At 39.7% G+C, this 14,701-nt stretch overlaps 2 protein-coding genes across 2 annotated transcripts; one reads left to right on the top strand and one right to left on the bottom strand.

Moving 5' to 3' along the window:
- Positions 1 to 291: 291 nt before the first annotated feature.
- LOC134309939 (trypsin-1-like) lies at positions 292 to 5,247 on the bottom strand. Its single transcript, XM_062991404.1, has 5 exons — positions 5,194 to 5,247; positions 3,510 to 3,663; positions 2,521 to 2,780; positions 1,184 to 1,320; positions 292 to 566 (listed from the first exon to the last, which is right to left on the bottom strand). Exons 1-5 carry the CDS (start codon positions 5,228 to 5,230, stop codon positions 417 to 419), a joined length of 738 nt encoding a protein of 245 aa, XP_062847474.1. The 5' UTR covers positions 5,231 to 5,247; the 3' UTR covers positions 292 to 416.
- A 1,816-nt stretch (positions 5,248 to 7,063) lies between these two features.
- LOC134309938 (trypsin-like) lies at positions 7,064 to 13,470 on the top strand. The gene is made up of 6 exons (XM_062991403.1): positions 7,064 to 7,191; positions 8,945 to 9,101; positions 10,263 to 10,361; positions 10,497 to 10,657; positions 10,870 to 11,006; positions 13,149 to 13,470. The coding sequence occupies exons 1-6, from the start codon at positions 7,152 to 7,154 to the stop codon at positions 13,299 to 13,301; spliced, it is 747 nt and encodes a 248-aa protein (XP_062847473.1). The 5' UTR covers positions 7,064 to 7,151; the 3' UTR covers positions 13,302 to 13,470.
- The last annotated feature ends 1,231 nt before the right edge of the window (positions 13,471 to 14,701 follow it).

The raw sequence follows: 14,701 nt of genomic DNA, 5'->3' as shown, positions 1-14,701 counted from the left end.
CATCTTCAGGATTCAGGCAGTTTATACCATTGTTCATGGCAGATGAACCGCCCGGGCATCTAGATATGATTGGCTATGTATGGGGGGATGGTTGAAACCCGTGTATTGATTGGCATCCTGTCCAGGGTATTCCTGCATTGTGCCCAGTGTTTCCCAGTGAAACCAGCCCTGACCTTGACCAGGACATAGCGGTTAATGAAACCCCATGTAAATGTACATAAACAATATAAATGTATTGTCTTCCATTTTATGAGAAACAAGTGCTACAAGTTTATACTTCTTTGTGTGTGTTTTTATTATATTTTTACTATGAAATGAATGGGGTAAAATTACAAGTAAAGCATAATCTTTTTCCAAGCTTCATAAAAGGTACACTGTTCATTTTAATGCAAGGTACTCATATTTTATTTGGAGGCCTAGTAACTGTTAAGAATCTCATGGATCCATGGCAGCAGAGCACACACTTTGGTGTAAACACCAGGGTAATTAGGCTGAGCACAACCATATCCCCAGGACACAATACCCTGCAGCACACCGTTACACTCCAGAGGACCTCCAGAGTCACCCTGAAAGAGAGACAGAGAGCGAAGCTTTCATGTAATGATTTGTCATGTAAAGTCTGCAGCCAATGTTACAGATTATTTACATTTACATTTACATTTTCAGCATTTAGCAGACGCTTTTATCCAAAGCGACTTACACAATGAGCTGAACACGATGAGCAATTGAGAGTTAAGGGCCTTGCTCAGGGACCCAACAGTGACAACTTGGTGGTGGCGGGGTTTGAACCGGTAACCTTCCGTTTACTAGTCCAGTACCTTAACCACTGAGCTATCACTGCCCATATACATGTTAAAACAACCAGTTTTGATTGTATTGTAGGTACATAGCATTACACATACAGCAAAAAGATTGATATGGTCTGTGTTAAGAAGAAGAATTCACTGCAAGAACCAATTTACTGGAAAAGACAGTGATGCTTGGAAGAGTTAGAGATAAAAGAGGATGAGGATGGATGAAGAAAAAGCCTAAGGCTGCAAAGCAAAAACAGGATGTTCTGGAAAAACACAGTCCATCACCAGGGGTCATAATGATAATAACAATTATAATAATTGTAATAAAACGGATTTCGAGTTATAAATATATATAATTAATAAAGTACATTTGAGAATATGCGGCATACCTGACAGGAATCTTTGCCTCCCTCCAGATATCCAGCACACAGCATGTTCTTTGTGATCTGGCCTGGGTAAGAGTTCTCACATGCTTCCTCAGAGAGAATGGGCACCGCTACACACTGCAGGTTAAATGGATTAAACACTAAAATAGAAAGAGAAAATAGTGCCAGAGTGCATGTGGGATGACAAGAAAAAATATTAGTACTGTAAAATCAAATTATATTTATTTAATCAATTTATGCAAACATGGACATCAAGATAAACTAACCAGCTGAAACACTTTAATGCAAAAATCATGTTTTAAATCTAAAAACCAAGGTACATTTTTTAAAGACTGTATTCAGAATACTTTGTAAGTTAAGAATGTTTGAAAAACTCAGAGTTGCCCCAAATGCGTGGTTCTAAACAAAATTTAGGCTGCTTCCAAACTTCAGCCACTTTTTAAGCCACAGGTTTATGATCTGACTTTTTATGTATTTATGTATATTTGCTGGATTTTATGTACAGATTAAAATGTGCAAATGAATTAAATGCAAGGTGTTGTCCTACAACAACACTTCTGTTTCCATTTCAGGGCAGTGGTAGCCTAGTGGGTAGAGATGTGCGTTGTGAGCTAGACAGTTGTGGGTTAGAATCCTGTCTCTGCTGTTCAGCCACTGTTGGGCCCTTGAGCAAGGCCCTTAACACTCTCTGCTCTAAAGGTGATTTCATCTTCCAAAAAAGCTGGGATGTGCAAATAAAGAATTTATTATACCGCACATGTGTATTTGTATATATGACAAATTAGGGCCTTCCATCGGCCTTAGATTATCCTTATAGATTATAAATTGATAGTTTAGCACTAGTGACTTGATTTAGTTATTCCTTATTTATATTCTATATAATTATTGTATATCTATAAACCATCTATGATAATGTTATCCTATTTTCAGAACTTGATGAAGAAACTAGAAAAATATAGATAAAGACTCTAGAAAAGACTTGTAATTTTATATTATTTGGCCATAGGCTTATTCAGTTATCTGGCTTTGGTTTATTTGATTATTTTTATGTAAAAATGTTTTATATTAACTCTAGGGACAGTGGTAGCCTAGTGGGTAAAGCTTTGGGCTATCAACTGAAAGGCTGAGAGTTCGAATCCCAGCTCTGCCATGCAGCCACTGTTGAGCCCTTGAGCAAGGCCCTTAACGCTCTCTGCTCCGGGGTGCCGTACAATAAAACACTTACTGACTCTTGTGTTGATGTGCACAAAGACTTAACATGTCTTTGAAAATCGTTAAACCAGTGTTACTACAATCACCCAGTATAAATTGAGTGCTTATAAGAAGGCAGTTGCACTGACCTGAGTCTGTGTAAATGTTACCCCATCCGGACACCATGCACATGTCCCCGGGGGCGGGGCACGCTGTGGGCAGAGCGATAGGCTTCACAAACTCATTTACGGTGACGGGGTGAGCAAGCTTCATGAGCATGATGTCGTAGTCTAGTGTCTGGTAGTCATAGCTCTCGTGCCAGTAGATGGCATCCACGGCCATGTACTGCTCTGTGCCCTCATACTCCCAGATGTGGTGCTCACCCAGCATAACAATCTGACTATAGGGGCTGAAGCGAGAGAAATATTTAGATTTTATTTAGAGTTATTTAAAAAAAAAAAGACAAAGTGCATAAAGAATACTTTGATATGCCTAAAAATCTAGCGAGCTCTCTATATAGCCAGAGAAGAAGTCTGTCTAAATTCATAGACTACTCAAAATGCTGCCTACTGAGATGCCCTATTCTGCTCGATATTCTGACTGAATAATGAGGAAGCATTGAATGCATCCTCATCCGCAAAAAGCTGTAGCCTAGCTGTTAAGGAAAACAGCCTAACTGCCTAGTGGTTAGGGTACTGGACTAGTAATCAAAAGGTCGCTGGTTCAAGCCCCACCACTGGCAGGTTGCTGCTGTTGGGCCCTTCACCCTCAGTTGCTCAGATTGTATACTGTAACTGTAATGTAAGTTTTCGGGGAAATGGAGGGAGACGTTAGCTTGCATGTTAGTGGGTTGTGTAGCTTCAGCCCATTGGTTTGAATGGAGAAGACAGGGACCACTGATGGCATAATCGCTGTCTAACTAGACTGTCTCAATAATCTGCCTTCTAAAGTACAATGCCAGTTAAAATCCTCTCTACTTAGGCAGCTACCCAGCTAGGCAGTGGGCAGCAAGGCAGCTCACTAGGCTTTCAGACGACTGTTTAGTCTAATTGACTTAAATTCTAGTAGAATAGTAATTATTAATAATAATAATAATTGGGAAAGTGGGAGAACGGTTTGTTAAGCTTTTTATACTTACTTTATCCAGCAGTGAGCAGCAGAAATAACCCACTGGTCATTGATGAGGGAGCCACCACAATAATGATATCCGATATTCAAAGAGGCCTGGAATGCTCGAGAGTGAGGAGCGCACTCATAACCACCCACAATCTTATCATTCAGTGGTGCTGCAGCTGAAACACATACACTTGTACATTAAACATCTTGTCTATTATGCCAGCCCAAGACTGAGATTCTGGTTCGAATCACAGTGGTGCTGTTGGCTGGCTGGGCATTTGACATGATCGGCTATGTCTGAGAGAAAGGGGGGCTGCTCGAATACATCGTATCGAATCTCAGCTCTGCCTGCCGGCTAAGGCTGAGCGGCCACATGAACAATGATTAGCCTGTTGTACAGATATGGGCGGGACTAAGCCGGATGGGGTCTCTCTCTCATGACTGGTGCATGACTGCTGGCTGATTGATGGCGCCTGCACAGAGATGAGAATAGAGTGCTCTCAGGGTGTGTCTCTCCATACACAGTGCTGAGCTGTACTGCAAAATGCAAAGTGTAGGTGATAAGATGCATACGGCATGCAGCCCACGTGTCGGAGGGGGCGCGGGTTAGCTTTGTTCTCCTCAATCGGAGCAGGGATCGGCATTGATGGAGAGGAAGCATGACGCAATCGGGCAATTGGACGTGCTAAAAAGGGAGAAAAAAGGAGAGAAAATGCATTAAAAAAAAAAAAAAGACTTCTCAAGATCCACCTACTAATTCAGCGTGGAGTATTTTTTAAAGGGCGCCTCACAGCAAGAAGGTCCTGGGTTTGATCCCCAGGCGGGGTGGTCTGGGTTCTTTCTGTGTGGAGTTTGCATGTTCTCCCCGTGTCTGTGTGGGTTTCCTCCGGGGGCTCCGGTTTCCTCCCACAGTCCAAAAACATGCAGTCAGGTTAATTGGAGACACTAAATTGCCCTATAGGTGAATAGGTGTGTGTATGTGTGTCTGCCCTCCGATGGACTGGCGCCCCGTCCAGGGTGTTACTGTGTGTCTTCGCCCATTGAAAAGCTGGGATAGGCTCCAGCACCCCCCGCGACCCTAATTAGAAAAGCGGTTAAGAAAGTGAGTAAGTATTTTTTTAGAGAGTTTATTAAAGTTGCACATTTAAAGTTATTGCAGGTTTTGTTTAGTTAAAATCTGTATATTGTGTTCTTTCACTGGAATAAAATATACATTTCTTCACTTAACTAAAACCTAAGTCATGCAAATGTTGCATAAAAAACTTAAATGTTTATTAATCAACTCATGATATTTATTTTATTTAGCTTTATGGTATGGTCTCCTAATTCCCCGTTATGGTGATAATGGTTGATTGGTTAAATGGGGTGAGTTTTAAGTCATAAGTAAAACAATGGTAAAGTCCAGGAAATTCTGTACAGATGTCAGAAAAGTTAGAAATGTCACTTTGAGCCATCCAGAACAACAATTGAACAACTGAAGTACAAAAATGTGGAGCAGCAGCCACCTCTGTCATTAACATTTGGATGAAGCTATGTATAGCCTTATCCGAACAACTTATATTAATAATGTAGGACTAAATTACCTATCTATAAAAATGGTAATTATGTGAAACAAACACCTAGCACATTTCATCTACATTGTTCTACAGTACATTGTTCTGATATCTACCCCTGCCACTTTACATTTGTATATTTAGATTTCCTACCTGCAGAAGCCAGAAGAGCTAACAATAAGATCATCATGCTCACTGTCGTGTTCACCATAAAGCAAACGCAGTCGCTTCAGGTGAGGTGCATTTATAGTACCGTGTTTATCTCACTGCAGGCATGGTCAGACCAGCACGCATTTTCTCTTTCTACCCCCCATTCACACCCCACCCCCTGTACACACTGCACAAACACATAGTGAATTTTCACACTGACTATTCATGCCAACACTCAAACATCAGCAGGTACTGAGCTGGACTTAACCCTTATTTACAACCAGTGCTGAATCAAATCATAAAATAATTTTGTTTGTTTATTTGTTTATTGGGATTTTAAGGTCATGTTTTACCCTTTGGTTACATTCATCACAGGAACGGTAGTTACTCATTACACAGGATTCATCACTTCTCAAAGTTATAACACAATCATGGACAATTTAGTGTCTCCAATTCACTTCACTTGCACGTCTTTGGACTGTGGTAGGAAACCGGAGCTCCCGGAGGAAACCCATGCAGACACAGGGAGAACATGCAAACTCCACACGGAAAGGACCTAGACCGCCCCACCTTGGGGATCGAACCCAGGACCTTCTTGCTGTGCTACCCACTTAGCCACCGTGCCACCCCATAACATAATTATAAAATATCAGTGACAACTTTATTTTGATCAGTGTTGCAGTGGGTCTGGAGCCAAACCCCAAGAAAGCCAAAAGTTGGAAATACCTCTGGGCTAGTCCGTCACAGGGCATCACATACTCACTCCTTCACAAGGGGATCTTATAGTAGACAATAAACCTGATAACATACTTTCTAAAACTTAATCAAACACAAAAACACACATCTAACTCTTACAGTAAGTAAGACAAGAACAAACTCGGGAGCTTTAGTTGCCTGGAACGAACACAACGTCATGTGCCACTTTGCCCCCCTAGTTCATTTTGTGTAGCGCTTTTAAAGAATACGCAGCTTTAAAACATCTGCCAAGACCCAGAATAGGCAAACTTAAACCAAAAACTAAGTTTTTAAAGCAAAAAGGAGTGGTACGGTGGCTCAATAGGTCCACCGTACCTTGCAGCACAAAGGTCCTGGGTTTGATCCCTAGGTGGGGAGGTCTGGGTCCTTTCCGTGTGGAGTTTCTTCCAGGTGCTCCGGTTTCCTCCCACAGTCCAAAGACATGCAAGTGAGGTGAACTGGAGATATAAAATTGACCATGACTGTGTTTGACATTGAACTTGTGAACTGATGACTTGTGTAAAAAGTAACTACCTGTTCTGTCATGAGTGTAACCAAGATGTGTAAAACATGATGTTAAAATCCTAATAAATAAATACACCAAACTGATTCAACCATATATACTTTGACAGCTCTCAAGTCTAACATTTAATGTTCTACTCGTCATTACTTTTTAGCACTATAACCTCAGAGACACATGACACCAACCACATGTTTATAATACTTCTTAAAATTTCATTTGTTTTTAATGTCCTAAGTTCTACAGAAAACATACCACAGATGCTCAAATCTCAGCCCTGATGTTTTGTAACCTTGCTTTCCCACAAGGTCAGTACAACATGTGCTTGTTTTCACACTGTATTTGGCATCAAATCGAGGGCAGCAGGATGAATTTGAAATTTGTCTGTGAAATACACAATAAATAATGGGCTTCCCTGAAATGAATTACATTTGCAAAATGTTAGGGAAGGTATTAATGTGTCTCTTTAAGGACTGAGAATTTTAATTAATTTTGAAAAATATCATCTGGCAATAAGAAATAATAAATATCTTAAATGATCAAATGTTTAGTTTTATCTAACCCTGGCCAAACCTTTAAATGAGTTAACCATTAAACTTTTCTGTTGCTTCATGTCAGGTGTGTGTAGCTCACAGATTACTGGGATGGTGATGGTATATATGGAGTGAAGCAGTACACACTTTGGGTGGTTGCTGAAGCACTCACTATGAGAGTTCTCATTCTGCTGGTACTAGTGGGAGCTGCTGGTAAGAACATTGAACATGTTACTGCATTATTGCATTTGACTATCATTTGACAATTTCATTTCACAATCATGCTTTCAGCAGTGACTATATGGCAATAAGATGGGTTAAAAAGTAAGGTGTATGAGCCATGTGGGTATTTTCTAGTGGTGGTAAATTCGGTTCATTTTATGGACTTGGGTTAATCTGAGTCACTCAGTAATGTGATCTGGTTCACTTGAGTCACTTTTACTGATATCTTGATTGTGATTGATTTACTGCATGAAAATGCATCCAAATATCACTTGTCGTCCATGCACTCATCTTTTGTAAATAAATCCTTCTCTCTTAATTCTCTTGGCACCTCACACCTCTCTTGTCAGTGACAAGTTGACACTTTTTTCTAAGTGGAATCTTGATCATGGGGGATAGGGACAATGAGGAAGGAGAGGTGGTGGACTCTCCTACCAATCAGATGGATATATTAATGGATCAAGGGTTCAAGGGGGATGGTCAACAACAAATTGTCATGATAACTTGACTTAGTCAGGCAGCCACAGTGGCACCAAAACAAACAGTCGATAAATTACCATAGGGGCTATGATACTCCTTAAGTGGTACTGTACTAAAGTAGCCTGTAAGCATTTGCATTTTATTAATAATATAAGTATATTTTATTGTTGTTTTGCTTACAAGAAAATATGCTGCATTCCAAATCCATACCGCTACTACTGATAATAATAATAATAATAATAATAATAATAATAGCATGTGCATAAAATCAGCCACATAACGAACACCAGTGTGTTTAACCGCTTGTTTATTGGAATATTTAACTTATTACTTAGATTCACAGACTGGAGTGAAGTCGGTTCAGCCAAATCATCTGAGTCCGCGGTGTTTCCAGTGAGTCTGCTCACTCGCCTTGTGTACTTAACAGCAACCAGTCAGAGGACTCATAGGATTCGGGTTAATTGAGACCTCAGATTTGGGATTCCTGATTCAGTACGAAGATTCGAATCATTAACCCCGGTGATTCAGAAACTGCCCAGCTCTAGTATTTTCAGTCATTGCTTAATTGCTGCTGTGATGCCTTGTGGGAAAAATTGTCCAAGTAAAACCTGATACAGAAGCCAATAACAGAATACATGCAAAACTGTATGCTATATACTATTGTATGATGTATGTTACATGCATACTTTATGGTGTGCAGTATATGCTACTGCTACCAATATCTTACTAAATTAACTAATATTACTTTGAAATGTTAAAAAGCTTAAAATTATTATTTTATGTAAACATTTTTTAAATACACATTAATTTAACCACTGCATCTTCTAAAACCAGGGATAATTTACGTTTTAAAATTTTCATTATTTTTTAATATAAATCCTAGGTTAGTTTCAGTTTTAAGAGTATATGAGTGTTTTAGTTTTATTGTTTGAAGCAATTATTTTAGTAATTATTTAATAATTATTATTTATAATTATAATTATTATTTTAGTAATTATTTAAGTAGGCAAGTGACAACAATCAAAAGATTAAGAGTAATTAATTACATCAATTTCGATCAGAGAGCAAATTCAATTATGTTTGTTTGATGCTTACAAAATATTAACAAGAAGTGAAAAGATTGCGCTTTAAAATGTATTTTTATTAGATTACTCATCAGCACACCTCTCCACTATGTTACATGTGGTACTCAGCCAGATGACTAAATGTATGAGCAGAATTTGATTGCTGTTCATACATGTCTGTGTGTGGTGTGTCGTTGCAGTGGCAGCCCCCAGTGCTAATGGAAAGATCGTTGGAGGGACTGAGTGTGCGGCTCATTCACAGCCTTGGTCAGTGTCGTTGAACTATGGTTACCATTTCTGTGGAGGAGTGCTCATCAGTGAACAGTGGGTGCTTTCTACTGCTCAGTGCTGGTACAAGTAAGTACTGCACACATAAAAACTAGCAATTTTTAACAGATAAATCAGCATAAATACAGTTTTTTACTTTATTTTTACTGACTACATCTGGTGGTCACAATAATAAAAGCACACACAAAATAAATAACTAATACATTATATCAAGTATCTAGTGCTAATATTGGTCCCTTTTCTATATAAAATGTAAAAAGTCTAAAGTCTGTAGTACATAAAAGCTTTTTAAGCTTCAAAATATGATGTAACGGCTAAATATTAACTATTTTTATATATATTTACAAATATATATATTGTTAATGGTCTTGTTATTGATTTTCATATGGGCGAGCTTGTGTGGTCTAATGGTAAAAGCCACACTGCTGTTAATAGCAGTACCTGAGTTCAGGGGACTGGGCTCACAAAAATTACAGGTGCATGGAATTACATGAGCCTAGTCTGTGGGGGTAGGGGGCCACATCAGTGCACCCTTAGTGCCAGTCCTAAGCCCGGGTAAATAGGAGAGTTGGATCTGGATGGGCATCCAGCATAAAAAAACATGCCAAACATTCAGTCCAATGATCCGCTGAGGTGACCTCTCACAGGAACAGCCACACAGAAACAATGATTCAATACTGATGTTTAGGGAACTTACTTATCTTATTAGCAAAATTTACTTTAGGAGTAAAACATGCTAATGTATTATGTAAAGGCAACATATACTAGAGCTGACATCTCATGAAGCTCAGCTGAGCTCTGCTACTGGCAGAATAGTCGCCTATACAGATAACGGTTGGCTCATCCTAGGGTGGGAATGCTTAATGACTGCTGCAATTACAACCTCTGCTGGCTGATTGATCGTGTCTGCACAGAGAGGGGGGGATAATGAAGATCTGTGCTTAATATGAATCTCCATATGAACCTGCCTGTCAGGAGTGGAGGTTTTTAGCAGTAGAGGAAGCGAAATGCAATCAGATAATTGGATACGACTAGATTGGGAGAAAAAATTTAGGTAAAATGCATAATTTGTTTTTACACATACTGTAATACTAACCAGGAAAACTCCGGTTATAACCAAATAAGAACTAAAATAAACAGAATTTCGAATAAACATACAGTTTAAACACAAATTTTGCTATATTTATTATATATCTATATCTATTTTTTCTCCTCTCCTCTCTCTTTAAGTCCCTACAGCATGCAGCTTATTTTGGGAGAGCATGATGTACGTGTGTTTGAGGGAACTGAGCAGCTTATAAAGACAGATACCATTATCTGGCACCCCAAGCAAGTACTTTTCCAAATTCATACATCGATTAAATTTTTTACTATATGATTAGTGAAAATATATTTTAAAATAAAGCAATACTTTTATAGTAAACAACATATTTAAAAATAATCATATGTCCTCTCATTTCTTAGCTATGACTACCAGACTCTGGACTACGATATTATGCTGATTAAGCTCTACCACCCAGTAAAGGTGACTGATGCAGTGAGACCAATATCTCTGCCGTCTGGATGTCCTTATGGAGGAATGGCCTGTACTGTCTCTGGATGGGGATCTCTCTATGCTGATACATGTAGGATCATCATCTTATCAGCACAATTGTACACTCTGTTAAGAGAAGCTTGAACAAAATCATGCTCATGACATTTAGATAACATAAAGGAAAAGAAAAGATATTGGCTGCATATTATAAATATTATACTAATATTATGATTTTGCATGTGTTTTTGGAAGAGGTCTCCACATATTATCTGGTATGATCTGATTTCCCTTATTTTTGAACAGTGTTCATGCCGTTTCGACAGCAGTGTGCTGATGTTCCAGTTGTGAGTGATGAGGAGTGTGAAAAGTCGTATCCTGGTCTGCTGACTCGAAGGATGATGTGTGCTGGATATCAGGAGGGAGGCGTGGACGCCTGCTCTGTAAGTAATTTCAGTTCCTTCAAGCACAGAGCTGAACGTCTGTGTAATGCTTTTTTGCCACCAGGAATCACTGGGCAGGAATATACCCTAGACAGGGTTCCAGTTCATCCAAAAGGCATCACACAGTATTGCTAAGGGCAATTACTAATTATATTAGTTAATCAACCTCTGCAAGTTTTTTTGGGGGGGGGTTGAACAAAAACGTACAGGAAACCTACTGTAGATACAGCACAACATGCCAAATTCCTAAAAGACGAGTTACATTTCACATTTTGAGCATTTAGCAGACGCTTTTCCAAGGCGACTTACAGTACCATGACAGTATACTGTCTAAATAATTAAGGGTTAAGGGCCTTGCTTAAAGGCCCAACAGTGGCAACCTGGCAGTGACCTTTTGATTACTAGTCCAGTACCTTAATCGCTAGGCTACAACTGCCCCTTAAGCATTTATCTGACACTTTTATCCAAAGCAACTTACAGTACTGTGACAGTATATTATCTAAGCAATTTACGGTTAAGGGCCTCGCTCAAGGGCCCAGCAGTCACTTTTCAATTACTAGTCCAGTAAGCGCGTGTTGGTAAATACACCGATCAGCCATAACATTAAAACCACCTCCTTGTTTCTACACTCACTGTCCATTTTATCAGCTCCACTTACCATATAGAGGCATTTAGTTCTAGTTCTACAATTACTGACTGTAGTCCATCTGTTTCTCTACATACCTTTTTAGCCTGCTTTCACCCTGTTCTTCAATGGTCGGGACCCCCACAGAGCAATACCACCACTACAGAGCAGGTATTATTTAGGTGGTGGATCATTCTCAGCACTGCAGTGACACTGACATGGTGGTGGTGTGTTAGTGTGTGTTGTGCTGGTATGAGTGGATCAGAAACAGCAGCGCTACTGGAGTTTTTAAATACCGTGTCCACTCTATTAGACACTCCTACCTAGTTGGTCCACCTTGTAGATGTAAAGTCAGAGACAATCGCTCATCTATTGCTGCTGTTTGAGTTGGTCATCTTCTAGACCTTCATCAGTGGTCACAGGACGCTGCCCACAGGGCGCTGTTGGCTGGATGTTTTTGGTTGGTGGACTATTCTCAGTCCAGCTATGACAGTGAGGTGTTTAAAAACTCCAGCAGCGCTGCTGTGTCTGATCCACTCATACCAGCACAACACACACTAACACACCATCACCATGTCAGTGTCACTGCAGTGCTGAGAATGATCCACCACCCAAATAATACCTGCTCTGTGTTGGTCCAGTGGGGGTCCTGACCATTGAAGAACAGCATGAAAGGGGGCTAACAAAGCATGCAGAAAAACAGATGGACTACAGTCAGTAATTGTAGAACTACAAAGTGCTTCTATATGGTAAGTGGAGCTGATAAAATGGACAGTGAGTGTAGAAACAAGGAGGTGGTTTTAATGTTACTGATCGGTGTGTATAGTCTAAGCACCGAGTGTTGGTCAGCGTTTACAGCACATCCACTAAACAGAGACGCAAAGCAAAGCTTATTGTTTAGAGGACAGAGGACTGAATTAAGAACAAACAACGCTGGAAGTAAATGATTAATACAAATTTGCTAATGAAATTAAGTGCAAGGATGGTGATGTTGAGCAAAAAAACAAAGACCTTCGAGATTAAATTATGTAACCCGAGCAACTAATTCCAGTGGGGACAAAGTTGCTGGATTGGTGGTGGTCAAGGTGTCAGAGTTCACTCAAATAAATGTCTTTGAAACTGTGCGATACAAAAAGGCAAGCAGCGCTGCAAGAAAGCCATAGATTATCTAAAATACCAAGATGTGCTCCTCTTAGATTGACAGCAAACAGACCTGGCTGTGTCACTATTAGACGTGGAAACAGATATAAGTACACTTTTGGATATAAACCTAGGATTTTCCATTCATAGAATACCTGATCATACCTAAATACCAAAATCTGATGTTTTTTAGTTATTCTTCTATTTTGTGCATTTCTAACACTATTTTTCTTGTCGAGTAAGAGGTTAATGAATAGAAAAGTGATGAGAATGCAATAACTGGTGTGTGTTTGGAGCAAAATATCAAAAACATTTTTGTTTGCAGTAAGAGATGATAGAATAAAATGTAACATTAGTTGGATATTTCTTTTTGTCAGCGTGATGCAGGCAGTCCGCTGGTGTGCTTCGGAGAGGTGCATGGACTGGTGTCATGGGGTAAGGGCTGTGGCCTGCCAGGATACCCTGGTGTTTACACCAAGGTGTGTGAATTCCTCTACTGGATCAGAGAGGTCATGGAGGAATACTCTTAAACGTTCTATATTAAAGTTCTATATTAAAATTATCCATATTCTATTTGTTTTTCTTTCTCCTTTACTCTCTTCTATCCCTTTCATCAGTGTTTCTAACAGCATTGCTTATCTGTGCTTTGTACTTTTCTCTGATATCATTCACTTAGAAAAAAACAATGACAAGATAAAACTGGGTACATCAATAAAAATCATAAATGTGTTAGTGTGTCAGTGTCTGCAGCCTTTAACTAATTCACTAAGCTTTTCTGGGATCTTTTGTGAATAAGGGATTTTACCTTTTATAAACTTCTGTAATTTCTTTAGGTTGTGGACAGTGTTTATGTAAAAGAGTTGCACGATTGCTCAACTTTAATGATAAAGTTTAAGATAAGTAAGATATACAGTATTTTACAAGGCTGACTAAATTTAGCACAAGTCACCAGTGAGTTACATTTAGTAAACTGGTTGACTGAGTAACCATGGGGGTACTTTTTTACAAGGGTGATTTACAAGGGTGAAGGTAAGAGCTTTGATGTCCACTCCATTACCTTCACTTTGTTTTTCTTAAGGCAGTTTGCCACAAATTTGGAAGAATGCTAGGGGTTATTGTTTATTTGGAAGACCCATTTAATCCCAAGTTATAACTTATTGGCTAATGTAATGAGATGTTAATTCAATATCGCCACATGATTTTCCTTCCTCATAATGACATCTATTTTATGAAGTGCACCAGTCCCTCCTGCAGCAAAGCACCCTACAACATGATGCTGCAACCCCTACGTAAGATATCTGTCCCCAAGTGAAGGTGCCAACTCGAACCCATTTTTTCCCCTTTTTTTCCACCCTTTTAAGCACATCCAATTTCCCGATTGCATTATGCTTCCTCTCTCCTCTTCCACCAATGCCAATCCCTGTTCTGATTGAGGAGAACGAAGCTAACCCACGCCCCCTCCGACATGTGGGCAGCATGCCGTATGCATCACCTACACTTTGACGAGTGCAGTGCAGCTCAGCGTTGTGTACGGAGGGACACACCCTGAGAGCACTCTTTTCTTATCTCTGTGCATGCGCCATCAATCAGCCAGCAGAGGTCATAATTGCACCAGTCATGAGAGAGAGAGACCCCATCCCGCTCATCTGAACAACAGGCCAATCGTTCATGTGGCCACTCAGCCTTAGCTGGCAGGCAAAGCTGAGATTCGATACGATGTATTCGAGATCCCAGCTCTGGTTCCAGCGTGTGTGTTTTTTTACCGCTGAGCCACCTGAGCGACCCCTGTAACCCATTTTTTTATGGCAGTTTGGAAACAGTGGCTTGATATAGGACATGTTTTACTGTCGATGTAGATACTTTAGTACCTTCAGCATCTGCTGTTGTCTTGAAATTGATTTGTATTGTTTACACATTTTTACATCTCTAT

This window comes from Trichomycterus rosablanca, chromosome 3, assembly GCF_030014385.1.
Source record: "Trichomycterus rosablanca isolate fTriRos1 chromosome 3, fTriRos1.hap1, whole genome shotgun sequence".
Lineage (NCBI taxonomy): Eukaryota > Metazoa > Chordata > Actinopteri > Siluriformes > Trichomycteridae > Trichomycterus > Trichomycterus rosablanca.
The sequence above is the reverse complement of the archived record's forward strand: the minus strand, read 5'-3'. Positions and strand labels throughout refer to the sequence as shown.

Coding starts and splice junctions, on each gene's coding strand:
- LOC134309939 (XM_062991404.1), bottom strand. CDS start 5,230: ATGATGATCTTATTGTTAGCTCTTCTGGCTTCTGCAG. Junction 3,664..5,193: donor AGCTCTTCTGGCTTCTGCAG/GTAGGAAATCTA, acceptor TATGTGTTTCAG/CTGCAGCACCACTGAATGAT. Junction 567..1,183: donor GAGGCAAAGATTCCTGTCAG/GTATGCCGCATA, acceptor TCTCTCTTTCAG/GGTGACTCTGGAGGTCCTCT.
- LOC134309938 (XM_062991403.1), top strand. CDS start 7,152: ATGAGAGTTCTCATTCTGCTGGTACTAGTGGGAGCTGCTG. Junction 7,192..8,944: donor GGTACTAGTGGGAGCTGCTG/GTAAGAACATTG, acceptor GTGTCGTTGCAG/TGGCAGCCCCCAGTGCTAAT. Junction 10,658..10,869: donor ATCTCTCTATGCTGATACAT/GTAGGATCATCA, acceptor ATTTTTGAACAG/TGTTCATGCCGTTTCGACAG.